At 37.9% G+C, this 27,556-nt stretch overlaps 1 protein-coding gene across 2 annotated transcripts in view; it reads left to right on the forward strand.

Annotated features, from left to right (window-relative positions):
- The window catches only part of dync1i2a (dynein, cytoplasmic 1, intermediate chain 2a), a 53,620-nt gene that overhangs the window by 19,670 nt on the left and 6,394 nt on the right, over nucleotides 1–27,556 (forward strand). For both annotated transcript variants that reach the window (XM_056243490.1, XM_056243491.1), the window contains 5 exons: nucleotides 15,605–15,691; nucleotides 19,927–20,089; nucleotides 20,167–20,266; nucleotides 20,593–20,718; nucleotides 24,863–25,009. In XM_056243490.1, the coding sequence (XP_056099465.1) occupies nucleotides 15,605–15,691; nucleotides 19,927–20,089; nucleotides 20,167–20,266; nucleotides 20,593–20,718; nucleotides 24,863–25,009 (623 nt within the window). The remainder of the gene's footprint in view (nucleotides 1–15,604; nucleotides 15,692–19,926; nucleotides 20,090–20,166; nucleotides 20,267–20,592; nucleotides 20,719–24,862; nucleotides 25,010–27,556) is intronic.

Below are 27,556 nucleotides of genomic sequence, written 5' to 3' on the forward strand. Positions count from 1 at the left end.
CCGCTCTGATTGGTCAGATGACCCAGTCTGTTGTGATTGGTTCTCTCCGCTCTGATTGGTCAGATGACCCAGTGTGTTGTGATTGGTCCACTCCGCTCTGATTGGTCAGATGACCCAGTGTGTTGTTATTGGTCTACTCCGCTCTGATTGGTCAGATGACCCAGTCTGTTGTGATTGGTCCACTCCGCTCTGATTGGTCAGATGACCCAGTGTGTTGTGATTGGTCCACTCCGCTCTGATTGGTCAGATAACCCAGTCTGTTGTGATTGGTCCACTCCGCTCTGATTGGTCAGATGACCCAGTCAGTTGTGATTGGTTCTCGCAAGTCCTCATCCTTTTGAAAGTGCATTACAGTGGATTTGCTTCCAAAGCGCATAAAACAGCGTCTTCTCGACATGAACAACACGAGTCAAACTCTTCCAGTCTCAGCTACAACTACAGTGTTTGAGGCTCAAGCTATATGTTGTTCCTGGGCAGCCAATGAAGATCATAGACTGGCATTATGCAAATGTGTTACAAACCTACAAAGAAGTAAGACCGGAATTACTGACGACTCGTTTCAGTTTTTTCTTTTCATTTGGGAGTCAATAACTCCATTTATCTGTACTTAGATCTTGGCAGACCGTTTACATTCACAGCTATATTACACGCTACATGAAAGATAATATGTGAAAAGCATAATAGGGGCACTTTAATGCTCCAAGTGAACATAGTAATTGGCCAATGCTGAGAAACTCAAAACGGCTTTAGTCTATCACTAATGTAGAGTATAGATCACAAACAGTATAGTATATTTCCTTTCAAATCTGTTATAGAAACTGAATTTACAGTTTGAAATCAACAAATAAACTAATGCAAATAATCAAAATCCAGTAGTTAATAAAGAATAAAGCAGTATTGGTTGTTATGATTGTGGTCACTAGTATATTGTGCATCTCTATTTTTGATCTTCTCTTTTAGCCAGAAATCTTTTTGGTTACTAATGAAACATGTCTCCGAATCAAGTAGAAACTGATTCTATAATGCTGAGGATGCAGATCATGGTCAAAACAAGCAATCCCGAGCATCACACAGCATGACTGACACATGTCAATCAAAGGAGGAGGCTGCTGAGTGGCACTGCGTTTACACCCAGAGTTAGAGCGCAAGCCTCTGATCCCAGAGCTATTCAGATGTGTGTGTGTGTGTGCGTGAGACATCAGAAGTGTGTGAACCTTTTTGGAAATGATCTGACCGTATAGACGGTGGGCCGAGGGGGGATTTCGTGTTTTCAGACGATCTCTGGGGATGGATAACCCAGTTTTTTATATATAACCACTACACTTTTCAACAAAGCAAATAAAAATTGTTGCCACTCACATACTTTGCACATTACTATAATATCGGTAACTTTGTCCAGGTTATTTTCCCGGCGAATAGAGCAGGCGGCTACGTGTTGGGTCCGACATGCGTGACGTATTTGTTGCCTTCATCCAATAGCGTGCGTCGGAAAGTGTCGGTGTTGGTGACGCGTTTGTCAACACACGGGCGCGCTGATATGAAGTTGCTGTCTGACCTACAGTCTATGCTCTGTGCACATCTTTTCGAGAAGTGATTTTAGCCCAGGAAAGATTGAACTTGTTAACTAATTTTGCCCACTTATGCTACGTATTCAGTTTGACACAAAATGTGAATGTAGAGGTAACGTTATGCATTGTCACTGTTTTTATTTTATGTAACCATCTTTTGTCATACGATGTCCTGTCATTTCGTTGTAATCTTTAATAAATATACCGTTCTGATTTCACACATTTAATCCATGGTATTGCTTGGAAACACAACATCATGAAAACCATAGACATCTACAGCAGGATACAACGTTAAAATAGCCTAAATATAAAGTTATGAAACTTTACTTTGCCCTCAGCCAAAACGATTTGCCAAGGAACAAATTATAGATTAATGAGACCAAAGATTACCTGTTAGATATACACAAGTCGAATTATATATCATGTTTAACCACTAGACATCAGAGCCAGCGGCAAACGTCAGAAGCACTATAGCCGAGGTAAGGCTGTTCCAGGTGGGGTACATGAGCGCCCGGATCTCTCACTCCAAAAACGTCAGTTAAAATTTTTAAATAGGCTCTATCTTTACGAATAAACCATAGATTTGAGCTTTAGACAACTACATTGTCGACTGAAAAACTATTAAAACTACATTTCGTGACACAATAACAGTAGTATTTTGAAATTTCTAATTATATAATGGCCAAATACAACCAGAAACAAATTTTCAGTCTTGCTTGTGAAAAGTAATTGCTCGAGACCTGTTTTCAATTGTGTGGCGATTTGTACAGCCCCAAGCAGCACACAAAACACATTTTTCTCAATTCCCGGTATGAAATCTATGGGAAAGTTGCCCTCCGCAATATGGCCGCACCGTTGACGTACGCTCCAGCGGGCAATTGGGCGTCTATGTATTGATTATGTCTATGATAAAAACGCACATTTCTCTTTTTCCCGCACATTTTTACTATGGATGAAATCGCAAAAACATGAAGTGCTGCATGCATATATGTGAGGGAAATAGACCCACCATTCCCTTCACAGACATAAGTTGGGAGAAATTTATTAAATCTGTGTTTCTGTGGAAAGACCTTGAATGCAGAGAAAGTATTATAGCAGAAGAGGCAGTACAGGCATACAAATTACAAAGCCAGGAACCTACAAACCAGTTAGTCAAACCAGCTAACATTGGCTACCACAGGGAGTGCTACAGCCATTTCACAAATATCACGAAGATAGAACGAGCACAAAGGAGAAGAGAGAAGGCAGTATTAGTTGAAGAAACTGCAAATGAAGGTTGGTATTATATTGTACAGACAGGAGGTGCAGTAAAAGACATACAGTGCAGTATTATATTGTATAGACAGGTGGCGCAGTATATTACAGTGCAGTATTATATTGTATAGATAGGTGGCGCAGTATAAGACATTCGGTACAGTAGTATACATTTAAGAAAGTAGTATGTTTTACAGTAATATTAATTAAATATAAATGTGCAATGTATTAGCAGTAGCCTTATAAGAGTGTAATAGATATGGATTTCCAGTACGATCAAACACATACAGTTATGTGCAGTGTAATAGCAGTAACAGTATAATAGTACAAATAATATAAATATATTACTGTTAATACACTGTATATAATAAAAACATCCTGCAAAAATGTACCCTTCCAATTATGGCATTATTAACATCAACAAGGCCAGACACCTGAACGCTGTGAAACTGGTTTATTAACCATGTTAAGGGAACAGGTGAAACCAATATATGAAGGATGAGTTTTCCCCTGCCTAAAGTTTCAAACCATTTCTTAATTCAGTGATGTGGGGAAGGGTGCAGAACCTCAATCTATTGTTTTACACTTTTTTTAGTGGTAGAGGCAGAGGATGGTGAGGCAACTCCAGTAAAAACACGGGCTCTGAGGTCTAATGCCCGTGATCTCTACACATCCAAGCAAGCCCCACACCTCCTTCCAGTACAATGCATTATTTGCAAACATGAGAAGTACAAGGTTCAGAAACACACCAGGAAAAGGGTAAAAGAAAAACTAACACAGTGTGAAACACTCCATGCCGGGAAATTGCTTCTCGCCGCTGAAGGGAGAAGGGATGAGTCTCTCCTTCTCCATATCCAAGGCAGGGACTTGGTGGCTAGTGAAGCACGGTATCACTTCACCTGCTATCGAGATTATACCCGGTACCTGACCACACAAAAAAATGAGAGAACAGAGTCAGAAGTAAATCTGTACGATGTTTATGTACATTAAAACTCTGCTCTGTTTGATAGCATATGTTCTTTGATAGTCTAATCTTATTTCTATTACATGCCGTTCTTCTTGAGCTCTTAGCTCTCTGGTTATAATATTGGCTGCTTGCTGACCCTTTAATGTTATGTCAGATATAACTGATAATTAAATATGTTTTATATATCAAGAGGTTCATGTTTACCTTGAGTTTTTGGCGAACGTTTGCAAAACAGTCTGAGGTAATTATCCGGGGACATACAGTGGAGCTGTAGCCTATGTGAGTTGGACGAAGTGTTACCGTTAGAATTAAGTACTTAAAACTTTACACCAAATCAAATATGTAATCGCATGATGCTAGCTACTGCTAGTTAGCCAGCTGAAACTACCCTACTTAAAAAGACACTAACGAGACGCTTACATCCATTTTAATTCCAAAATCTAAACCAAGCTAATCTCATGCATACGATCGCAAGAGATCGTATGCAGGAGATTAGCTTGGTTTAGATTTTGGAATTAAAATGAAGGATGCATTAATCTACTAGTAATGTTGTAGTTTTGGTTCAGAGATGTGACCTAACGTTAGACATGCTAGCTACTATGTCAGTTAGCCAGCTGAAACTACCCTACTTAAAACGACACTAACGAGACGCTTACATACGTTTGAACAACACAGTGTACAAAACAAACATTTGTCATAGATATCATATTCTAATTAAATGAATACTTACAATCACAAAAACAATGTCCTTGGCGATTGTCACTGTGCTGCCGCCGCAGATGCTGTTCGTGTCTGACAGCTGAATCATCCGCGTAACAACTGTTCTAAATAAGCTACATCTGATTGGTTAATAATAATCCTATGTCAGTATCTTGCCACGCTATTGGCTCGACTGATATAGTAGGCAACCGCGTTTGCCTGCATATTTACGGTCGTGCATTATGATTTCGGGGGAAAATGTGCAACAAATGGGAGTGGCAACACTTTTCATATCGTTGAGGATAAAACAACCGTCCCAACTTTACAAATTCAGGTTCTCCCTCCATGGGGATCATTCATTTCGAAAAGTAAAGCAGATACGGGGCCTCGGCCCACCGTCTAGTAGTGAACATGGAGATGAAAGCTGAGGGAAAATTGCAGAGACTCGAGAAACATAAGACGTCAAGGCAAAATTAAACACACACACACACATACACACACACACACACACACACACATCCGTTTACAGAGACAGAGCGATAGGGGGCACAGGAAATGAGTAGAAGGTTAGTGGAGATATTGGAGTGTGTGTGTGTGTGTGTGTGTGTGTGTGTGTGTGTGTGTGTGTGTGTGTGTGTGTGTGTGTGTGTGTGTGTGTGTGTGTGTGTGTGTGTGTGTGTGTGTGTGTGTGTGTGTGTGTGTGTGTGTGTGTCCAAAGGCAGGTCAGGATTTGTGTAATTGCAGTTGTGCCCTTTCATGTGGCCGTTCGTGCATGTGTGTGACCGGCCCACTCATGACAAATACACAAGATCACTGCTTTGCCGTGTGCGTGTGTGTGTGTGTGTGTGTGTGTAGATGTTTATTTGATGTTTTTTTAAGAGATAATGAAAGAACATTTTAATGAAAGCCCTTTTAGGGATCTATTTTTAGGGATATCATGACTGTATAATTATTGGACAATTAAATTGCCATTTGTCTGATTAAGTTGATAATTGTTGCAGATATTATTAGGGATCATTTTTAATTTTTTACTATTCTTACAGTAAACTTACTTTCTATTACAGAATACTTTATAAGTTAAATATGTCTAATTGGAAGCACTATTATTAAAAAAATTCAAACTAAAACTAAATAATTTAATAAATTAACCCTAAATAGCAATATAAAAAAAACTAACAAAATAACAAGATCCATAAAAAACATTCTAAAAATTAAACTAAAAATATAAAAATCAAAGGTAAAACTGAAATAACACAGTGTATAACAGCTTTGAGACAGATCATGTAATATTTATGAGAAATTAATGTTTATTCAGTTTATACATTAAATTGATCAAAAGTGAGAGTAAAGACTTTTACTTTTAAAAATATGAAGCAGCACAATTGTTTTCTACATTGATAATAATAAGACATTAAGGATCATGTGACACTGAAGACTGGAGTAATTATGCTTTGAAAATTCAGCTTTGACATCACAGGAATTACATTTTAAAATACATTCAAATAGAAAACAGTTATTTTAAATTGTAATATATTTCGTAACATTACTGTTTTTACTGTGCATTTATTTGATCATAAATAGAATATTTGAAGCATAATAGACTTCTTTAAAGGGGTCATCGGATGCAAAATTCACTTTTATATGGTGTTTGCATATCAATGTGTCTTTGCAGTGTGTGGACACAACCACCATACAATGAAAAAAAAAATCCATTAACTCCTTTTTTGACAAATCCTCTAAAAGCCTAAACACTCAATAATCAGGCCGTTTGGATTTTCAGATTAATATGATGTCATTTTGGTCATGCTCCGCCCACGACCGCTGACGGACTGTCCCGTATTAGCATATTTCCCGTATTAGCATATTTCCTCCCTCAGCCATTTGTATACGGTCAGCACTTTACATGTCTTGTGTCGACTCGCCCCATGGAAGAGAGGGATGGGGGGAGCAGATGCTCATTATCATTTAAAGAGACAGGCACCGAAACGGGTCGCTGTGAACAGAGCTGTATTTGAGTGTTTTTTACACAACCATTGAGGAATTTTAACCAAAGTATGTTACAAACTTAACATGAAGACCCTAAAGAATCATACCAACTTGTGGAAAATGGGCATCCGATGACCCCTTAAAAAAAAAAAAAAATCAACCCTAAACTTTTGAACAGTAACGCATGTATGTAGATAAATATTGCTGTTTATTACTTGTTAATGTTATGTATCAGTTAAATATTCCTCCTGTCCCTTTAGTGAGAAATGAATATATTTTTACTGTATTTTACTTCTTGCAGTAATTTTTAATTGTACTTGAGTATATTTTACGGAAGCGTATTGCATTCACTTGAAGAAAAAAAATCTACTCTGTTTTTCTCAATTAACGAGTTAATTATCTCAGAATTACGAGATAATTTTTCATGGAAAAAAGTTTTTGCTCTGTTTTTCTGAATTAACAAGTTAATTATCTCAGAAAATAAGATATTTTTTCATGAAAAAAAAGTTTTTGCTGTTTTTCTGAATTAACGAGTTAATTATCTCAGAATTATGAGAAATTTGTCTTGAAAAATATTTTTTTCACTCGTGTTTTTATGAATTAATGAGTTACTCATAATTTTGAGATAATTAAGTAATTAATTCAGAAAAACGGAGCAAACATTTTTTTCCCATGAAAAATTATCTCGTAATTCTGAGATAATTAACTCGTTAATTCAGAAAAACAGAGTAGATTTTTTTTTCTTCAGGTGAATGCAATACGCCTCCGTAATATTTGGCTACAATGTCTGTTTGGATGATAGGATGCTACCTCGAATTGGGGGAAAAAATTATATATATTTTTAAGCTATTTCAGAGCAATTACATAAAAGTCATATCACGATACACATCAAATATCGTAAAAAGTCTGAAAAGATATCGAGCTATACATTTTTTTCCCACTTTTGTATCGCTGAGCCTCATCCCACTGCGTATTGAAAGTGTTAAATAAGACTTATCTGCAGACTGTCCAAAAGCTCTCCTCTCAACACACACACACACACACACCATCTCTCCTTCCATTCCTGCCACTGTATAATCATTTCATCAACTCTCACGCTCTCTTCTGTCTCTCCTCCAGCACATAACAAATCACTCTGGGTGACATTGTGAGGTTTTCCCATCTCTCTCTGATGGAGTGGTTTGTGGTTAAGAGGCATGTGGGGCTGTTAAAGGCTCAGCTCTGTGCAGGTCAGGAGGTGTGTGTGGCCGTTACTGTGCCCAGCGGGACAGAAGCTGTGTTCGAGTGCCAGATACGGTTACATTCACACGCATTCAGTGCAATCTGTAAATTAACTGACTGTCTTAAATCTTAAAGACTCACACCTGCATTGTGAGAGCGAGTTGCTAAATTAGCGGTGTGTGAGTAGAACCACACCGGGAAACACTAGTTGTCTGTCACATCTTAATTGTTGAATTTTTTTTCATGTTCAATCTGACCTGATATGACCGATATCTGAAGGTTTTCCAGTGGTGCTTCATCCGTCCGTTTTGTGGTCTTGGTGCGCATTCAAAAAGCTGTAGACGTGTGTACGGAAATCACTTTCATTACTCCCCGATCCACAGCTCTGCTTTGCTGCAGCACCAGGGGTTGTGAGAGTATAAAATTGAATTAAATATGATTGTTTTAATTGCCCGTGTGCTCACGGGAGGGTTAATATCCCGTACTAATCACAAGGATCCTCTCATATGGAGAGCATCTCTCTTAAAGTGAGGAACCCTCAGCCTAGCTCTTCACTGATCCCAGCATCTCGAAATGAACACTATTGTCCATCATCTCCTAAATACACTTAGTTCATCATTTATCAGCTATCAGTCAATGACACAGGAATTGCGACATTAATCATAGGGGTAATAAAGCCCCTGTTTTGCTCTTGGTATTGAGCTTTCTGTTGGTCGACGCGAAAAATCTGCATGATCAACTTTAACCCGTTGCGAAATCTGCATAGGGAAACCTTTCGCCCATTCCCGATCTCATCAAATTACTGGATTTTGCCAGCAAACATTCACTGAACAATGTTAAATGTGTAAGATTTTAATACATTGGGGCATTAGAGGTGTATTTATTTATAATGTCTTTACAACAAAATTAAAGGTGCAAAACGCAAGTCTTTGAGTTTTTGCAGAACTACGCCCCCTCTGGCGACAAGCGAAACTGCAACCAGAGTTGTGCACGCTCATGGAGCACACGCATCTTTTATTGGATATGTTTTATGTTTCATGTTGTACTATTCTTCCGAACACAATTCCTAGTTTATGAAACTGTTCACTAACAATGGTAGTAAAACCAATTCTGATTGTACATGTATCTAGCTTACGCTAAAACATTACACATTTTACGCATCGTCATTTGTTGTCATACATAGATTGGCTGTATCAAACATTAGAGACTGGGCTATATCTTACCGTTTTATCAAGAAAAAAGCCAACTGAGGATCCCGTTTGAGACCAAGAGCAGACCGGAGATCTCTCCATTTGTTGAATGCCTTCCCGAGGTTGACTCTCGTCTTACTCCGACGCCTGTCTGACTCCAATTTGGACCTTTTGGTGGCACTAGACAAAATTTTTCTTTTCTTTACTTTACGTGGAGTTTGGAATGGACTACAAGCCGGTCTCTTTGAATCCATCTTCTACATTTGACGCACGAGTTGTCTTTGCTGATGCGGAGAATGGCGGCGCCGGCGAATACACAAACCTGCCAGACATAGCCAGGTGAGCGTGAACGCGCATGACGTCACGCCCAGTCGAGCCCGAATCCCTCTTATATATTTTACTGTACAGGATTATAGAGGCAATCTCAGTGCGCAGAGAAGGGCTCATTCAGCCAATCAGGCAGTTCTTTAAGCATGTATAGGATAGAAAAACAGGTATTTTTAACATGAAAAGTTGCGCAATGCACCTTTAAAGAAATACGAGGTGACCAAAAAGTCACCTCTTGATGGAAATAATGGTGCGTTCACGTGCTATATGGTAATTATGGTAAATAATACCAAAAGCCGACGTAGAAAATGCACATGAACACCCCCTCATGTGGTATTTTCCACTGGGCAGCTCGTAGAATATTGTGACGCACGAGTTGCCGAGATGAGATAACCTTTGACCTTTTCAAAATGGAGTCGTGAATGGTAAAAATATGTACTATTCATGATCTAGAAAATATACAGCATATTATTTACCGTTTGAGTTTTGATAAATCATTTTCTTGCTGTAGCAGATGACATAAGCAATCTAAAATAGTTTTAGCTAAATAACAGGTCTGGATCTCCATCTTTTTACCACATTACGACAACAAAAGCACTTGAACGTAACACACTGCTAAATACCAGTTCACAAGTGGAAAATATTTTCCATAGCACGTGAACGCACCATAATATTACAACATTCATTTCCATCAAGAGCTGCATCAGTTTTTGGTCAAGATCTTGTATTGACAATGCAAGAGTCCAGCACTCTGTAAAGTCTCCTCCAGCACATCCCAAAGACTCTCAATGATGTGAAAATGATTCTTCATGCTCATCACAACCATTCCTTTACAGTTTGAGCCTGATGAATCCTGACATGGTCATCCTGGAATATGTCCATTATGTGCTTCCTACATGATTGTTTAAGAAATGAAAAGATACACACTCCAACAATTGGTTAGAAGAACTGTTGCCAAACATATAACATGCTAGAAACTTAATAATCACTGCAATAATGATCCAATCATAGACTCTTAAGCACTTGCCTATTTAAATCCAAACAGCGACTTTTTGCTTTTTCCGCCATATGTGAATTTCCAAATCCTGTGGATTCCTATTGAAATAACTGGATTTCGCCCACAAACATATGCTGAACAAGGGTAAATGTGACATTAAATGTGACCTTAAAATCCAGGCCTGTGATGCCCAAAAGTGACCCTGAACATTGATCTTTGTTGATCTGTTCGAATGAACTTTCCTGTGTGAGCTCGAAGCGCACATCTTTTTCTTTTTCTTTTTCCAGGGGTAAAGCCAATCACAAACAACCCGCTCATTGAGTTGCGCAGAAGTCCCGCAGTCTTATTCACAGAGCTACGGTTTGCTCGGTCGTCTTTCACAAGCACAAACAAGGAAGTCAGCGTTCGGAGGGTCTCTCTCTGTGTCCTCTTTCCTGCGGGCGTCCGACGGAGTCTGTGCACCTGCAGAGGACATCAAAGAGCATTAGTCTTGTTCTCGAACAACCTCTGACCCCATGGGGCGCTCGCATTAATACATTGTCCTTTCGACAAAGCCTGCCGATTACCGGCCGCTCTCTTTCTCTCTCTGCTTACGCCCTCCCTCCCGCAAAAAAAGCTTTTATTTCTTGAGGGATACAAAAGCTATAATTGCTGCAGCTTTGAGATGAGGTGTCGATGGGAAGGGGATCTGCCATCAGGGTGAATTCTGTTAAATGTTTCTCTCTCTCTCTCTCGTCCTCTCTGTGGGGTCACCAGGATCACTTGCTTTTCTCCAAATGGGCATTTTTGCTGGCAGGTGCATTACACCCCTTATTTTCAGATTGTCTTTCCGCTGCTAATGCCTGGCAGGTTGATTGCTCGGGTCTGGCTGGCAGAGAAAGGGCCGCGCTGCGTTCGGGCCCCGGACTGAAAGACACTGATTACTGTTTTCCTCCAAGCCTGATTGAGGCCCTTGAAAGGAAAGATTTTAACCTTCTCTCCTCTCTCGTTCCTGAGTACGGGCCCGGCACGGCGAGATGGCCCGTGTCATCAGAACGACTCCATAAACTCATCAGAGCGAACCCCCCCCTCTCTCTCTCTTCAAACCCGGCCTTTCCAGAGAGAGCCGTGGACACGTTTCCGAAGTAAAAGCTGACAGATGACATTATCATTTTGATTATTGCAGGAAAGGGCGATTTCGCTCTCTATTGAAACAAGTTTTTCTGGTCATGCAAAACAGCATGCCATTAACATGGGCGTAACACAAAACCATCGTTTTGATTATCGAATATGTCGAGAAATTCAAGGAAATTCATTATTTTGGCTTTGTGTCATTAGGTGAGAATCTTTGACGAATGGAAAACACTTTTATTTTCTATTAAATGGAAACCAACAGCAGTCCATTAGACGGATGTTCAAAGTCTTTAGTTGTAGCGCGATGTTCATAGTGTCCTGAGGTCAGAGCTTTGTCTGGGGAAAACATTGAAAGTCATTATTAACTGATCATATTCCCATTTAAAATGGTTCAAGAAGTCATTTTGACTAGTGGTTCTCGTGTCGTGGCTAAATGGCATTTGCTGCCTTATTTCATTTGAGAGCCGTGGCGGACGGGAGGATTTTCAGTGAATGTATTTCATTCGGTTTCTCACAGACAAGCTTGTCTTATGGTTTACTATAGACTTGGGCTACACGATTAATATAAATAAATGTGAGGAACTCGTGACCTATTGTAGTCAGTAGCAATGTTTCCGTCCTGTTTTTTATGCATATTTTGGGACACCGCATGAAAAAACCCTGAATGGAAACGCCAAGATGCTCATCAATTCTAAAAACGTGCATAAAGAAACGTATGCGCTCAATTGCAAAAAAACAATGCGCTCAAACTACGATGGAAACACATTTACTGAATACATTTCTCGATGTGCGTAAAAAAGCCGGAATGCCTGAGCCAAAGTTTTTGTCGGTATAATGCCTCACAGAACTGTCTTGGGGACGTTTACATGACACACATTTTCAACTAAAATCAAAAAAACTTTTTATGGGTTTTAGCCGTTCATTTATACAGCAATGGCGTTTTGGAGGACCTGAAAACTCAAGCTTTTGAAAACAGGCTTCAAAGTGCACGTTTCTGAATGCGATACCGTTATCGTCACATGTAAACACAGGTGTCATGCAGTAGGTGGCGCTATGCACCTTTGAGTGGGTACCGCCATTCAAAGGAAAAGAAGCAACTCGTTGCTCATAGTTGCACGTTCCAGCTTCCGTGTTTAGCACATTTAATGCACACTTTTGTAACAAATTACTCAAAAGTCATTACAGTTTATGTTTTATCTGCCCATCAGACTATCTGACATCGTTGCCATATGGGTTGTGTCTTGCTTCGGATATTTCTGCCATTCTGACACAGCGAGATTCATGCTTTCTAACCTTATTTCCACTATTTTCATTCTGCTGCAATTATTCTGCTCATTGTACACATAACATGCAAGGAGTTTATCTATTCATAATTGTGAGCACACTGTTCACATCTACCATTGTCTTGACTTGATATAATTACTAAGGAATTCTCTGCACATCCCTGTGTGCATTGGAGTGATTTTAATAACTTTAATGTACTTGAAGTCTGCAAAAAACACTAGGAAAATACAAGTTCGGGACAAAAAACTTGATCGGGACATCCCTAGTAATATTTTTTTTATTATGTTTAAGATTTTTATCTTGTAATAACAACATTATTATTTAAAAAAAAAAATCAAACATGGGGTTTAAAATCACAGTTGCAACATTTATCAGAAAAATGGCATTTTTAAAAATATTTTTTATATCCCAAAGTCATGCAGCCTTACATGGACTACTTTTAATGCTATTTTTTATGGTGGTTATATTTTTTCCATTTCAGAGCTTGACAGACCTGTCCCCATTTCCTTTTTTTTTTACTGAAAATGCAATGGGGCCATAATATTCTTCAGGTATTCTCCTTTTCCATGGAGGAAAGCAAGTCATACGAGTTTGGAATGGCGTGAAGGCAAATAAATGAAGACATTGCATTTTGGGAGCTATTGCTTTGAGGTCTTTTTAACATGTTTTTTTTTTTCCCCCTGAGCTTTTGCATTTGTTCAGGCTTCAGTGGTGTGAGTATTGTCGGAGATGAGCTGTGTGTGTGTGTGTGTGGCTTACAGCTGGTCAGGGCAGCAGCTTCATTTAGCTGCTCATGTTTGGGGGTGAATAGCGGCCCATGGACCCCCTGCCGACTCTCTAATTGCATGAACTTGTGTATCCGGAGAGAGTCTTGACTAAAAGCAGTCAGCCAGAAACCCCTGTGCCATCCCCGTGCCACCACACACACACACACAATTGCAGCAAAACCATCTGCCTAATACACACAGCCAGCCGTCAGCTGTCTCAGCCACTGGCACCTGCTGCCCTGCGTGTGTCTATGGGATGCGCTGCTGAATAGTCCCTGTCTCCGTTACACCGGGAGTCTGTTGGACGGGCTGTAGGTTAAGACCTCTGTGATGGCGAAGACCCCTGTAGATTAGAGAGAAGACAGACTAGATACAATGTTCACACACACACACACACACACACACACACTCTCTACAGGTTGTTCTTGTTTGCCTGTCAGCAGTCCTGGACTTTGAATTTGGTGGCTGATTCACTTTGGTTTCTCCACCTATTCAATTGATATTAATCAGAACCAGTGAAATGAAGCACATCCTCCCACAGTCCTGGTTATTTTATGTTACGGGCATTCAGAGTGAAATTAACATCTATCACCTGCTAGTTCACTTGTGTGTTACCAGCGGTGATGGGTAATCTTATCTTAAATACATGTATTGTATTTCAAGTACCAGTTACACTTAAAAATCTGCATTACATATTTTGGAGCTACTTTATATAGTGAGTTATTTATAAAATGGCAGATAAAATAGAGCATGTACTAACCACTATGGCCGATCGGTAAAAATAAAAGTACATTTCCCACTCTGAATGCTCAAAAAACACTGGTGTAATCTGTGTCCTGTTTTTACAGGTCTGCTTTTTTAAAGGTATCTTGGACCAAAAATTTTAATTTTAGATTTTAATAACATTTATCGGTAGCGTCTCATTTATTTAAACATTAATATGTTAACTAACATTAGCAAACAATGAGCAATACATTTTTAAAGCATTTATTAACTTTTGCTAATAAAAATGTTCATGTTAGTTCATAGTGCATTAACACACACCTTTTGATATTTGTTGAATTGTAGTACATTTTGAAAGTAAAATTGACTAAAATTAATAAATGATGTAGAAGTATTGTGCATTGCTAGTTCATGTTAACGAAAGTAGTTAACTAATGTCGACAAATGAAACCTTATTGGAAAGTGTTACACATTTATCACACTCTCTGACCCATACATTTAAAAAGGCTACTGTTCCTTTAAGAGGTCGTTTACATATGTTAATGACCTCTGTTTTGATTGGCTGACTTCATGCAACAGTTCATATTGTCCTTAGGCCAAGTTGCTGAACAGTGAAAAGGTGTTGATATGTAAATGTGGGTGTGCTGAATTGTGGTGTCAAAAGTATACAATTTGAAAGAATGCCGTGCTGCATTAAGTTGTTTAACACCAATCAGAAACTTTCTCACTTCAAACCTCATTGAATATATATAACCGGTAACACTTTAGTTTAGGGTCCAATTCTCACTATTAACTAGTTGCTTATTAGCGTGCCGTGCATATTACTATGATATTGGCTGTTTATTAGTACTTATAAAGCACATATTAATGCCTCATTCTGTGTGATCATATTCTACATCCCTGGTCAATACCTAAACTTAACAACTAACTATTAATAAGCAGTAATTCGGAGTTTATTGAGGCAAAGGTCGTAGTTAATAGTGAGAATTGGACCCTAATCTAAAGTGTGACCATGTAACCTCTTAAATATCCACATAAGAACTTTAACCAATGGTTTACAAATGCAGTGTTCTTAAAGGGATAGTTCACCCAAAAATTAAAATCCTGTCATTATTTACTCACCTTCAAGTTGTTCCAAACCTGTATGAATTTCATTCTTCTGTCGAACACAAAAGAAGATATTTTAAAGAATGTCGATAACCAGGCAGTTGGACCCCATTGACTTCCATAGTATTGTTTTCCTACTGTGGAAGTGAATGGGGACCAGCATCTCTTTGGTTACCGACATTCTTCAAAATATCTTCTTTTGTGTTCAACACAACATAGAAACCTCATATACGTTTAGAACAACATGAGGGCGAGTAAACGATGACAGAATTTTCATTTCTGGGTGAAATATCCCTTTAACCCAGTCAGAGTCAAGTATTAACAGTTTAAAGCATGTGTCCTTTAATAACACTGCAGCTCTGGTGTAAATGATCCTGATGTGTGTGATGTTACTGTTGCAGAGGAAGATGAGGAGGAAGAGGCCCCAGCACCACAACCAGAGGTCGAGGCAGAGAAAGAGAAACCAGTGGAGAAACACGAAGAGGAAGGTGAAGTATTGAATGCATCTCATGTTCATTGTCCTACCAACTCCACTGGAATGCATTACAGATCATTTGGTGTGTTTGGATGTTTTATATGTTTCACTATAATAATCCAAACAGTGATATTTGTTGACATTATATTATTCGTGATTGAAGAAGACAATTCACATATGTTCTGTCTTTGCAGAAAATGAAAATTGGCAGTGGTTGTTGCTGAAAGTATATATGTTGCTGATATATACTTGTGCATTCAGACAACAATTAAGCATCTTGCTTGGCTCAAAACTGGAATAACAAGAACGAACCTGGAACATTTGTTAAAGGGATAGTTCACCCAAAAATGAAAATTAGCCCATGATTTACTCACCCTGAAGTCATCCTAGGTGTATATGACTTTCTTCTTTCAGACGAATACAATCAGGAGTTATATAAAAAAATGTCCTGGCTTTTCCAAGCTTTATAATGGCAGTGAATAGCGGTTTCTTTTCGGAAGCTAGTTATTTTACTTTATAAAGTTTTAAATATGGATATTTTTCTTACACGAATGCATCGTTTTGCTTCAGAAGGCCTTTATTAACCCCTCGTTTGGGACACTTGTATCATGGATAGATGCACTTTTATGATGGATAGATGCACTTTTATGATGGAGAGATGCACTTTTATGATGGATAGATGCACTTTTATTATGGATAGATGCACTTTTATGATGGATAGATGCACTTTTATGATGGATAGATGCACTTTTATGATGGAGAGATGCACTTTTATGATGGATAGATGCACTTTTATGATGGATAGATGCACTTTTATGATGGATAGATGCACTTTTATGATGGACTTTTATGATGGATAGATGCCCTTTTATGATGGATAGATGCACTTTTATGATGGATAGATGCACTTTTATGATGGATAGATGCACTTTTATGATGGATAGATGCACTTTTATGATGGATAGATGCACTTTTATGATGGAGAGATGCACTTTTATGATGGATAGATGCACTTTTATGATGGATAGATGCACTTTTATGATGGATAGATGCACTTTTATGATGGACTTTTATGATGGATAGATGCCCTTTTATGATGGATAGATGCACTTTTATGATGGATAGATGCACTTTTATGATGGATAGATGCACTTTTATGATGGATAGATGCACTTTTATGATGGATAGATGCACTTTTATGATGGACTTTTATGATGGAGAGATGCCCTTTTATGATGGAGAGATGCACTTTTATGATGGAGAGATGCACTTTTATGATAGTTAGATGCACTTTTATGATGGATAGATGCACTTTTATGATGGATAGATGCACTTTTATGATGGACTTTTATGATGGATAGATGCACTTTTATGATAGTTAGATGCACTTTTATGATGGATAGATGCACTTTTATGATGGATAGATGCACTTTTATGATGGATAGATGCACTTTTATGATGGACTTTTATGATGGATAGATGCACTTTTATGATGGATAGATGCACTTTTATGATGGAGAGATGCACTTTTATGATGGATAGATGCCCTTTTATGATGGATAGATGCACTTTTATGATGGAGAGAGGCACTTTTATCATGGATAGATGCCCTTTTATGATGGATAGATGCACTTTTATGATGGAGAGAGGCACTTTTATCATGGATAGATGCCCTTTTATGATGGATAGATGCACTTTTATGATGGAGAGAGGCACTTTTATCATGGATAGATGCCCTTTTATGATGGGCATCTATAGATGCACTTTTATGATGGACTTTTATGATGGATAGATGCACTTTTATGATAGTTAGATGCACTTTTATGATGGATAGATGCACTTTTATGATGGATAGATGCACTTTTATGATGGATAGATGCACTTTTATGATGGACTTTTATGATGGATAGATGCACTTTTATGATGGATAGATGCACTTTTATGATGGAGAGATGCACTTTTATGATGGATAGATGCCCTTTTATGATGGATAGATGCACTTTTATGATGGAGAGAGGCACTTTTATCATGGATAGATGCCCTTTTATGATGGATAGATGCACTTTTATGATGGAGAGAGGCACTTTTATGATGGATAGATGCCCTTTTATGATGGATAGATGCACTTTTATGATGGAGAGATGCCCTTTTATGATGGATAGATGCACTTTTATGATGGATAGATGCACTTTTATGATGGATAGATGCACTTTTATGATGGAGAGAGGCACTTTTATCGTGGATAGATGCCCTTTTATGATGGATAGATGCACTTTTATGATGGATAGATGCACTTTTATGATGGATAGATGCCCTTTTATGATGGATAGATGCACTTTTATGATGGAGAGATGCCCTTTTATGATGGATAGATGCACTTTTATGATGGATAGATGCACTTTTATGATGGATAGATGCACTTTTATGATGGAGAGAGGCACTTTTATCATGGATAGATGCCCTTTTATGATGGATAGATGCACTTTTATGATGGATAGATGCACTTTTATGATGGAGAGAGGCACTTTTATGATGAGGCACTTTTATGATGGAGAGAGGCACTTTTATGATGAGGCACTTTTATGATGGATAGAGGCACTTTTATCATGGATAGATGCACTTTTATCATGGATAGATGCACTTTTATGATGGATAGATGCACTTTTATGATGGATAGATGCACTTTTATGATGGAGAGATGCACTTTTATGATGGAGAGATGCACTTTTATGATGAGGCACTTTTATGATGGATAGAGGCACTTTTATCATGGATAGATGCACTTTTATCATGGATAGATGCACTTTTATGATGGATAGATGCACTTTTATGATGGATAGATGCACTTTTATGATGGAGAGATGCACTTTTATGATGGAGAGATGCACTTTTATGATGGATAGAGGCACTTTTATCATGGATAGATGCACTTTTATCATGGATAGATGCACTTTTATCATGGATAGATGCAAGATGCACTTTTATCATGGATAGATGCACTTTTATCATGGATAGATGCACTTTTATCATGGATAGATGCACTTTTATCATGGATAGATGCAAGATGCACTTTTATCATGGATAGATGCACTTTTATGATGGATAGATGCACTTTTATGATGGACTTTTATGATGGATAGATGCACTTTTATGATGGATAGATGCACTTTTATGATGGAGAGATGCACTTTTATGATGGATAGATGCACTTTTATCATGGATAGATGCACTTTTATGATGGATAGATGCACTTTTATCATGGATAGTTGCACTTTTATGATGGATAGATGCACTTTTATCATGGATAGATGCAAGATGCACTTTTATCATGGATAGATGCACTTTTATGATGGATAGATGCACTTTTATGATGGACTTTTATGATGGATAGATGCACTTTTATGATGGATAGATGCACTTTTATGATGGATAGAGGCACTTTTATCATGGATAGATGCCCTTTTATGATGGATAGAGGCACTTTTATCATGGATAGATGCACTTTTATGATGGATAGATGCACTTTTATCATGGATAGATGCACTTTTATGATGGATAGATGCACTTTTATCATGGATAGATGCAAGATGCACTTTTATCATGGATAGATGCACTTTTATAATGGATAGATGCACTTTTATGATGGATAGATGCACTTTTATCATGGATAGATGCACTTTTATGATGGATAGATGCACTTTTATGATGGATAGATGCACTTTTATCATGGATAGATGCACTTTTTTCATGGATAGATGCAAGATGCACTTTTATCATGGATAGATGCACTTTTATGATGGATAGATGCACTTTTATGATGGATAGATGCACTTTTATCATGGATAGATGCAAGATGCACTTTTATCATGGATAGATGCACTTTTATGATGGATAGATGCACTTTTATGATGGATAGATGCACTTTTATCATGGATAGATGCACTTTTATCATGGATAGATGCACTTTTATGGACTTCAAAACAGAAACAGCAATTCACTGCCATTATAAAGCTTGGAAGAGCCAGGATATGTTTTAATATAACTCCTGATTGTATTCGTCTGAAAGAAGAATGTCATATACACCTAGGATGATTTGAGAGTGAGTAAATCATGAGCAAATTTTCATTTCTGGGTGAACTATCCCTTTAACCATTAGAATCAAGAATTCAACTATTCTGATTTATAAATGGAATTAATTTCATCCAATTCCACACCTGTCGTTTGTTCCGTGTCTGTTGGTGAGTGTAGCGGCCCCTCATGAGCTAACAGAGGAGGAGAAGTTACAGATTCTGCACTCGGAGGAGTTCATGGAGTTTTTCGATCACAGCACACGCATCGTGGAGCGCGCTCTGTCCGAACACGTGGATGTTTTCTTCGACTACAGCGGCCGGGACATGGAGGAGAAGGAGGGGTAACCATCAGCCCTAAAAAAATAAATCACAGAGCTGCTCATATGCACTGTTTAATGTGAGATGTGTGTGTATCTAGTGAGATGCAGGCTGGGGCGAAACTGTCTCTGAACAGGCAGTTTGTGGATGACCGCTGGTCCAAACAGCGAGTGGTAACCTGTCTGGATTGGTCCCCACTGGTACGTGACCTCAAAACTTCACTTTATAAATCAAGCATGCATGCATACAGTACATGCAATGATAATTACACATGAAATTAGGTATTGATCAAGTTTTAATAAATTATGCTTCTGATAAGTGATATAATATGGATGTAATATGTATTATATGTCATTTTTTGCATATTTGTAACAGTCAGCATAAAAAAAAAGATTAAATGTGTGTAAGTGGGCGGTTCTTTGCCAGAATGAGCTGTAATGTGAACCAGACTTAATGCCTGTAGTCAAAAGTTGTTCTTAAATAGACAAAGGTTTTGTTTTGCTGACCTGTACACGTGTGTTCACAGTATCCAGAGTTGCTGGTCGCCTCTTATAACAACAATGAGGAAGCCCCACATGAGCCTGATGGAGTGGCTTTGGTCTGGAACATGAAATACAAGAAGGCCACACCGGAGTATGTCTTCCACTGTCAGGTACACACACGCGCACACACACACGCACCTCCTGAAAACTCGATTTGGTACTCATGCATTGTCTGATCGACAGTTTTCTGGTTTATGTCGTTAATGTTAATCAAACAACAAAAGAAAAAGAGAAAATCTGCCACTGCACTTGACTGAATAACTTTTGTAGCCTAAATAGGATTTATCTATATTTATATTTTTACACAATATATGAAGAGTTTGGTTCCAAAACGCAATAAATCCATTTAGATTAATTTGAGTAAAAATGTGTTTTCTTTACCAAGAAAGTGGAAAGATGAAAACCACTATTTTCTGTTTCAAACTTTCACATAGCATTTGTAGGTCATAATAACAAAAAAAAAAAATCCAGGTTTTGATTTTCAAAGATTTATTATAAAAACGGATTATTTTTCCCCCAAAATGCAATAAATCCATTTTTTTTTTAAAATTCAAAATGCAATTAATCCATTGAATCAATTTAAAAGTGTTTTTTTTCATATTGAAACTGTTGAAAATACACAACAACGTAAGTTTATTAATATAATAGTTTTATTAAGAACTGTAAAGAAGATTGAAAACATTTTTCCTCCTCCCGAGTGCCTCATCTTCTTAATCTCCTCACGTAAATGATTCGATTTCGATGCCTTACGTTTCTTACCCACCGCAGAAACAACCACAGGTTCATCAATGCCGTCAAAATTATTCTTTTTTTTGTTTGTTTGTTGATCGAAAAGTACAAAATAGATAAGAAAAACTAGGAAGCCGGGTGTGTTTAAGGCGCTGCCGTTACTGTTTACATTGCGTGGAATGGTGCGTTGTGATTGGTTGAGAGCGGATATATCGCATTCTGAAGAGAAGGGAGACTGGCGTTTGTCGCGGTTTGGAAAGAAAGTGAGAACAGAATAACACGGCGGATATCGCATTTTACTTAAAATTAAACATTGACTTTTCAATACCAACCAGATACAATACTGATTTTTGCAGTAACTAATTTTTTTTTTAAATGGTTTTTTTTTTTTAAAGTGGTTTTGGAACCAAACTCTTCATATATACATTTGATAACATTTAATTTAACATTTAAAGTGTTTTTGTATCTGATAGACCTGTGTACATGTGCTTTTTCTTGTAATTTTTATTTTTACAATTGTGTACAATTTTCGTTGTGAAACCCCCCCCCCCAAAAAACGTATTTATTAGAATTAAAGGTTACATGGATCAAAAGTAGGGCTGCACGATTAATTGCAATTAACGTTTAAACCATTTTGAAATCACAAAGGCTGCGATTATTATTTTTATGCGCAGCTTGTCAGTGACGCACGGCTCTGTGATCCGTAGGAAACGCTGCTCCATATGAAAGCACTGTGAGTTTGAGTCGCTTATAATGTGCATTTGAAAAAGCAAGACGCCAAACATCTTTCTAAACATGAGAAGCATTTATGAACCTCTTATCCAACAAAAGACAACATTTAATAACATGATTTTTACTCCAAACTCACTTCATAACAACAGTTGAGCATCCCTCTGTGAGACGACGTGGCTTCTTACACAGAATAAGGCACACAACATAATATTTCATAGTATTCTATACAGTGATAAAGGCTATGTCTATTAGCTTTGAAGTATAAATATACTTTATTATCATGAAAATACCCGAGAAGACTTGAAGAACTCGGATAAACCATATATTGTCGTAGTCGTGTTCAATCAATCAAAAGTCAAAAGTCATGCTTAAATTGAACACAAGTGAGGCTGAGATTTGAGAACTGCTGGGAAGAGGAAGACTTTCAGTGAATATTGACTTTATTTGAGTCTCACAAAGCTATTGTATGTCTTCAGAAGACTTGAAATATTGGCTTATGGATTACTTGTATGTCCTTTTGGAGCTTGACAGTTCTAGACACTGACTCATTGTATGGAAAAAAAAAGTAACATTCTGCACAACGTCTTCTTTTGTGTTTCATGTAAGAAAGAAAGTCATACAGGCTTAGAGCAACATGGGTGAGGGGGAATATTCATTTATGATTGAACTATTACTTTAAACTCTGCAAACACATGCGCGTTCATGCACATACTCAGGTTCGTGAGGTTTGTAAGTCAGTAACACTTCTTATATTCAGTATTCTGCTTACTAAATATGACTAAACCCTCCAAATACAAAATCTGCGTACTCCTTTTGCATTCCTCAGTTCTGACTTGGTAGATCTTAAAGTCCCCCTTACCTGTAGTCAATCATTTTATCCCTTAAAACTCATCTTTGATCACCAAAATGACATATTTAAAAAATTGTCCTTGAATTTTTGTTTCCGTCATGCCTTAAAATAGATTGAATGTAACTGAACACCCTTGTGTCATTTAGTATACGCGGTTTATGCAAATGAGCCCCGCCTCCACTCACTCACACCAGCTCAGCATATTAACCATAAAGCGTATTAAAAACACCACATAGACATAAACAACATTAAAAGATTGATTTTCACCACAGGGTTAATTTCACTAAATTAACATTAATAATTTCAACTAAAATCATAATGCATCTAATTAATAAGTTCTTAGCAACATGTAAATGTGCAAAGATTTAAACATTTTTAGAGGTCGCTGTGTTAATAACCATGTTATTACTACATTAAATACCATTGACCATTACAAAATTGAGAAATTCTTTGAAATTTCAAATTACACATGAACTACAGCAAAAAAAAACAAAAAAACATTACCGATATTTATGAGAAATTTTAATTGAAAAAAATCTTTATATGAAATTTGTAAGACCTTATAACATGAGAATTCCCAGTGTGAGCTCTGTTGACCTTAGTTGATTTAAACACTCAGTAAAGTCATGAGATTTTTATCTCCGTGGTGGTGTATTTGTTACTGTATGTGTTACTGTATGTTCAGTGTGTGTTTGGCCTGAGGTGATCCGTTGTGGATAGCCTGAGTAGAACCACATGTGCTGGCCTCAGGAACGGATACACAGCTCGCTCTCTCTCTCTCTCACACACACACACACACACACACACACACACACACACACATCCTCTCCCTATGGAGGATCTCTTTCCCACTCTACAGATAAAGCGTTGTTGAAATCCGGTTCGCGTACCTTGAAGTGATAAAATAAAATTCTGTATCAAATTTAGAGGCAAGACAAGTAGTTTGTTTAGGCATGGTTTGTTGGGAAATTACAAACCTGCGCACACAAATTCAAACGAATATAACTATATAGAATAAATTTTTAATGCGCATGTGAACGCCATCAGGTCACAGGTTCGCGTTTAAAGTCTGTTTAGAGAGAACGCCGTCGTCTTAGTGGCCCCTAATGTAATAACAAATGATAATTTAGCTGGAAGTGAATCAATCAAAACCAACTTTAGCCGGAAATAACATTATTTAAAATCGCTATAAAGCCAAAACAATCTCTGTTACCGTAAATTGTATGTTTATCTCTGTAAAGCTGCTTTGAAACAATCTCCATTGTTAAAAGCGCTATATAAATGAAGATGACTTGACTTGACACATACACACACACACACACAGAGAGAGAGAGAGAGAGCTGCGTTCGGAGTTGGACTTGTTACTTAGCTGAGTATGTTGTATCTTCTAGTATCTTCTTAGCTGAGTATGTTGTGGCTGGTAAACTGGAGAGTGTGATGAACATTGATCAACACATACATGAAGCACATCAAATATGGTAAACGAAGGGTCAAATCTGCTTGCTTGATGCGTGAGAACCAATGAGTTTTGTTTTCACGTGAGTTTGAGCGTCCGCAAGAACCAATAAGGTTTGTTCTCACGTGGCAAACAAGCACAGCTGCCCCTGCCTTTGACTATATTTGATCAATGTTTATATGAATTAAAGCCTAAATTACATCTGATCTTCATATAAAGCAATAGTGTCTCTACAGAAGACCTGAATTAAACTGCTTGATTCATATATGTCTATGAACTTTTTGGATCTCTCTCTCTCTCTCTCTCTCTCTCTCTCTCTCTCTCTCTCTCTCTTTCTCTCTCTCTCTCTCTCTCTCTCTCTCTCTCTCTCTCTCTCTCTCTCTCTCTCTCTCTCTCTCTCTCTCTCTCTTTCTCTCTCTCTCTCTCTCTCTCTCTCTCCTCTCTCTCTCTTCTCTCTCTCTCTCTCTCTTCTCTCTCTCTCCTGTAGTCTGCGGTCATGTCCGCAGCGTTTGCAAAGTTTCATCCTAACCTGGTTGTCGGTGGCACTTATTCAGGACAGATCGTCCTGTGGGACAACAGAAGTAACAGGCGCACCCCTGTCCAGAGGACCCCTCTCTCTGCTGCGGCCCACACGGTACATGGCATCACACACACACACACACACACACACACACACACACACACACACACACACACCACGCAGAAAAGGAGGGGAAGCAGTAGCTGCAGTCCAAGAATCTTGAGATATTATTACTGTGATGTCCTAAAAACAAAATACTGCTTATTTTTCACATTGGTTTTAATATTTTTGACACCCTAACCCAGAGCTCCAGACTAACATTTTTTTTTGGAGCATACCAAAAAGTATTTGGCAGCACAGAGGGGCTGACAATAAAGCACTGAGCTTAATTTGAGGTGTAGATAAAATTAACTTTAATTATTGTCATTCATAATGTCTTAATGTTAATTCAAAAGCAAAACGAGTGAAGAAATAGATATCAGGGAGTGAAAATAAGCGTCCTCTGCAGCCGCCTACTGGTTACAACGGTAATTTAAAGGTTTTTTTTTTTTTTTTTTGATTGAGTGAGTGAGTTTTCCTACATCTTGAAACTTTCAGTTTTATAAATGGGAACAACAATTTTTGAAGGATGAACAAAAAATGTTTTGGTCATCACATTAAAAATAACATTTAAATATGATACTATAGTTTTGAAGTGCTGGAAAAAGATGTGTAGTACTCGTAAGCGTTTGACTGTCACAATACAATAGTTACAGTTCGTGTTACTACATTAAATCTAGGGGTGTCCCCGACTAAGGATTTTCATAGTCGAATCAGATTCGTCAAGTCCTGCCTATAGTCGACTAATAGTCGAATCATGTGTGTGGTGTTGGGGAGGGGGCGGGGCTTTAACATTTTAAAGCCGCGATCTACAGAACATCACACAAAGATATAGAAGAAAATGTATAAAAACATTTTGGATCAATAAAACTAAGAAATAACATAAATAACTGCAGAAAGGCCACACTGCAGATAGGATTTGCATTTCACATGCAAATCAAATTAAATCGGCTGAATTGCCTGTACGAGCATGCTCTAAGTAAGCCTACAGCGCAACATCGATGGACTGAAAAATAACCAACAATTAAGAACACAATATAAATTTTAAAGGAGCTGTATGTAAGATTGTGGCCAAAACTAGTACTGCAATCACTTTCAAATTACTGTAGAGTGGTGTATCCCTTCCCCCTCCTCCCTGACTCAAGGTTGCCAGATCGGCAGCAGGATCCAGCAGGAACGTGACGAGCTGCAGCTGTGGTAACTAGAGCAGAGCTGGCAACCCGGATGCCGCAACACTACTGACTTCGTGATTGGTAGATAGGTGGAGGGTGGAGCATCAGACCAAAACACAACATGACAACATCAACATCAGTTGAGGGCTGCAACTGCACTTTTTAAATGACAATATCCTGGCCAGACTACTGTTGTCAGTGATATAAGTATTTGAAATGTACATGATTTCTTAATGTCTAGTGACATTTCAGGGCCATTTTATGATGAATTGAAATACATTTCTTACATACAGCTCCTTTAATAAAAAAAAATACAAAAACGAAATAAGTCAGAATCAAGTCACAAGAAGCAGAACAAATGTGTGCAAAATGCCTAAAGTGCAGGGGAACAAATATTCAAAACACAAGTCACAAATAGTTAAATTAGATCACCCTGAGTGATCAATTAATAAAATAAAAATAAAGAAATGATTAAAATAACGAAAGTATGGCCAGGATTGTCAACTTTGTCTTTTTAACTGCAGAAACAACAATAAACGCTAAACTGGAGCGGCAGTCTTTTTAGCTAAACGTGTTCACAGTATCCAAAAATCAAATTAGAACCGGCTGAAATGTTTTGAAATCACTTGTACCCATACCTGATCGAAAAAACTAAATCCAGTCTTTCACTCTGTGTCCGTTTGAGTCTTTTCAAATTGTGTGCGCGGATAAAATACATTCTAAAACGCTCAACGTGAAAAACGCTTAACGGCTTTGTCCTAAAACTGTTATATTAGGCTAAAAAATCAAATTCTGTACACACCTTATTAATAAAGCATACTATATATATAGCCTACAGAAAAGCAGATGAGCCCAGAATATGAACGCAAAGCGTTTTATTATAGGCTACGTTAAGCATTTTCCTCCCATAGAAAACCGTTAAAGGAAAAGCTTTACGTGACTTTCTATCTGAGAAACGCGTTGCGTTCATATTCTGGTTCATCTGCTTATCTGCACATAGAATGGTTTCTTAAGGTGTGTAGCCTATACTGTGTACATACATTAAGCCCGTAAAAGTGCCATTTAAGCGTTTTAAAAGCTTTTAAGCGTTTTAGAACGTCCCGAGGAAAACCAACCTGTTAACGTTGGCCGGCAGAAGTGCGATCATGGTTTTCCTGATGCTAAATCCAGCCTTGGAGAATATCCTTTCTGATGGTGTGCATCTTTAGATTTTCTTATCCCAGACATTTTTAAAGATTTAAATCCCTGCCGACAAGACGCTCCTCTGTCGGTCACGGATCGAAAGTGAAACTTAAATCTGTCACGGGGTGTTTGGATTTATTCACGCTGCACGCACGTTAAAAAATATTTATTAAAAGCTTCTTTCTTTGCACATTTTTATTGACAGCAT

The sequence above is a fragment of the Rhinichthys klamathensis genome, unplaced genomic scaffold, assembly GCF_029890125.1.
Source record: "Rhinichthys klamathensis goyatoka isolate OS25496 unplaced genomic scaffold, OSU_Roscu_1.1 h1tg000800l_1, whole genome shotgun sequence".
Classification (NCBI taxonomy): Eukaryota; Metazoa; Chordata; class Actinopteri; order Cypriniformes; family Leuciscidae; genus Rhinichthys; species Rhinichthys klamathensis.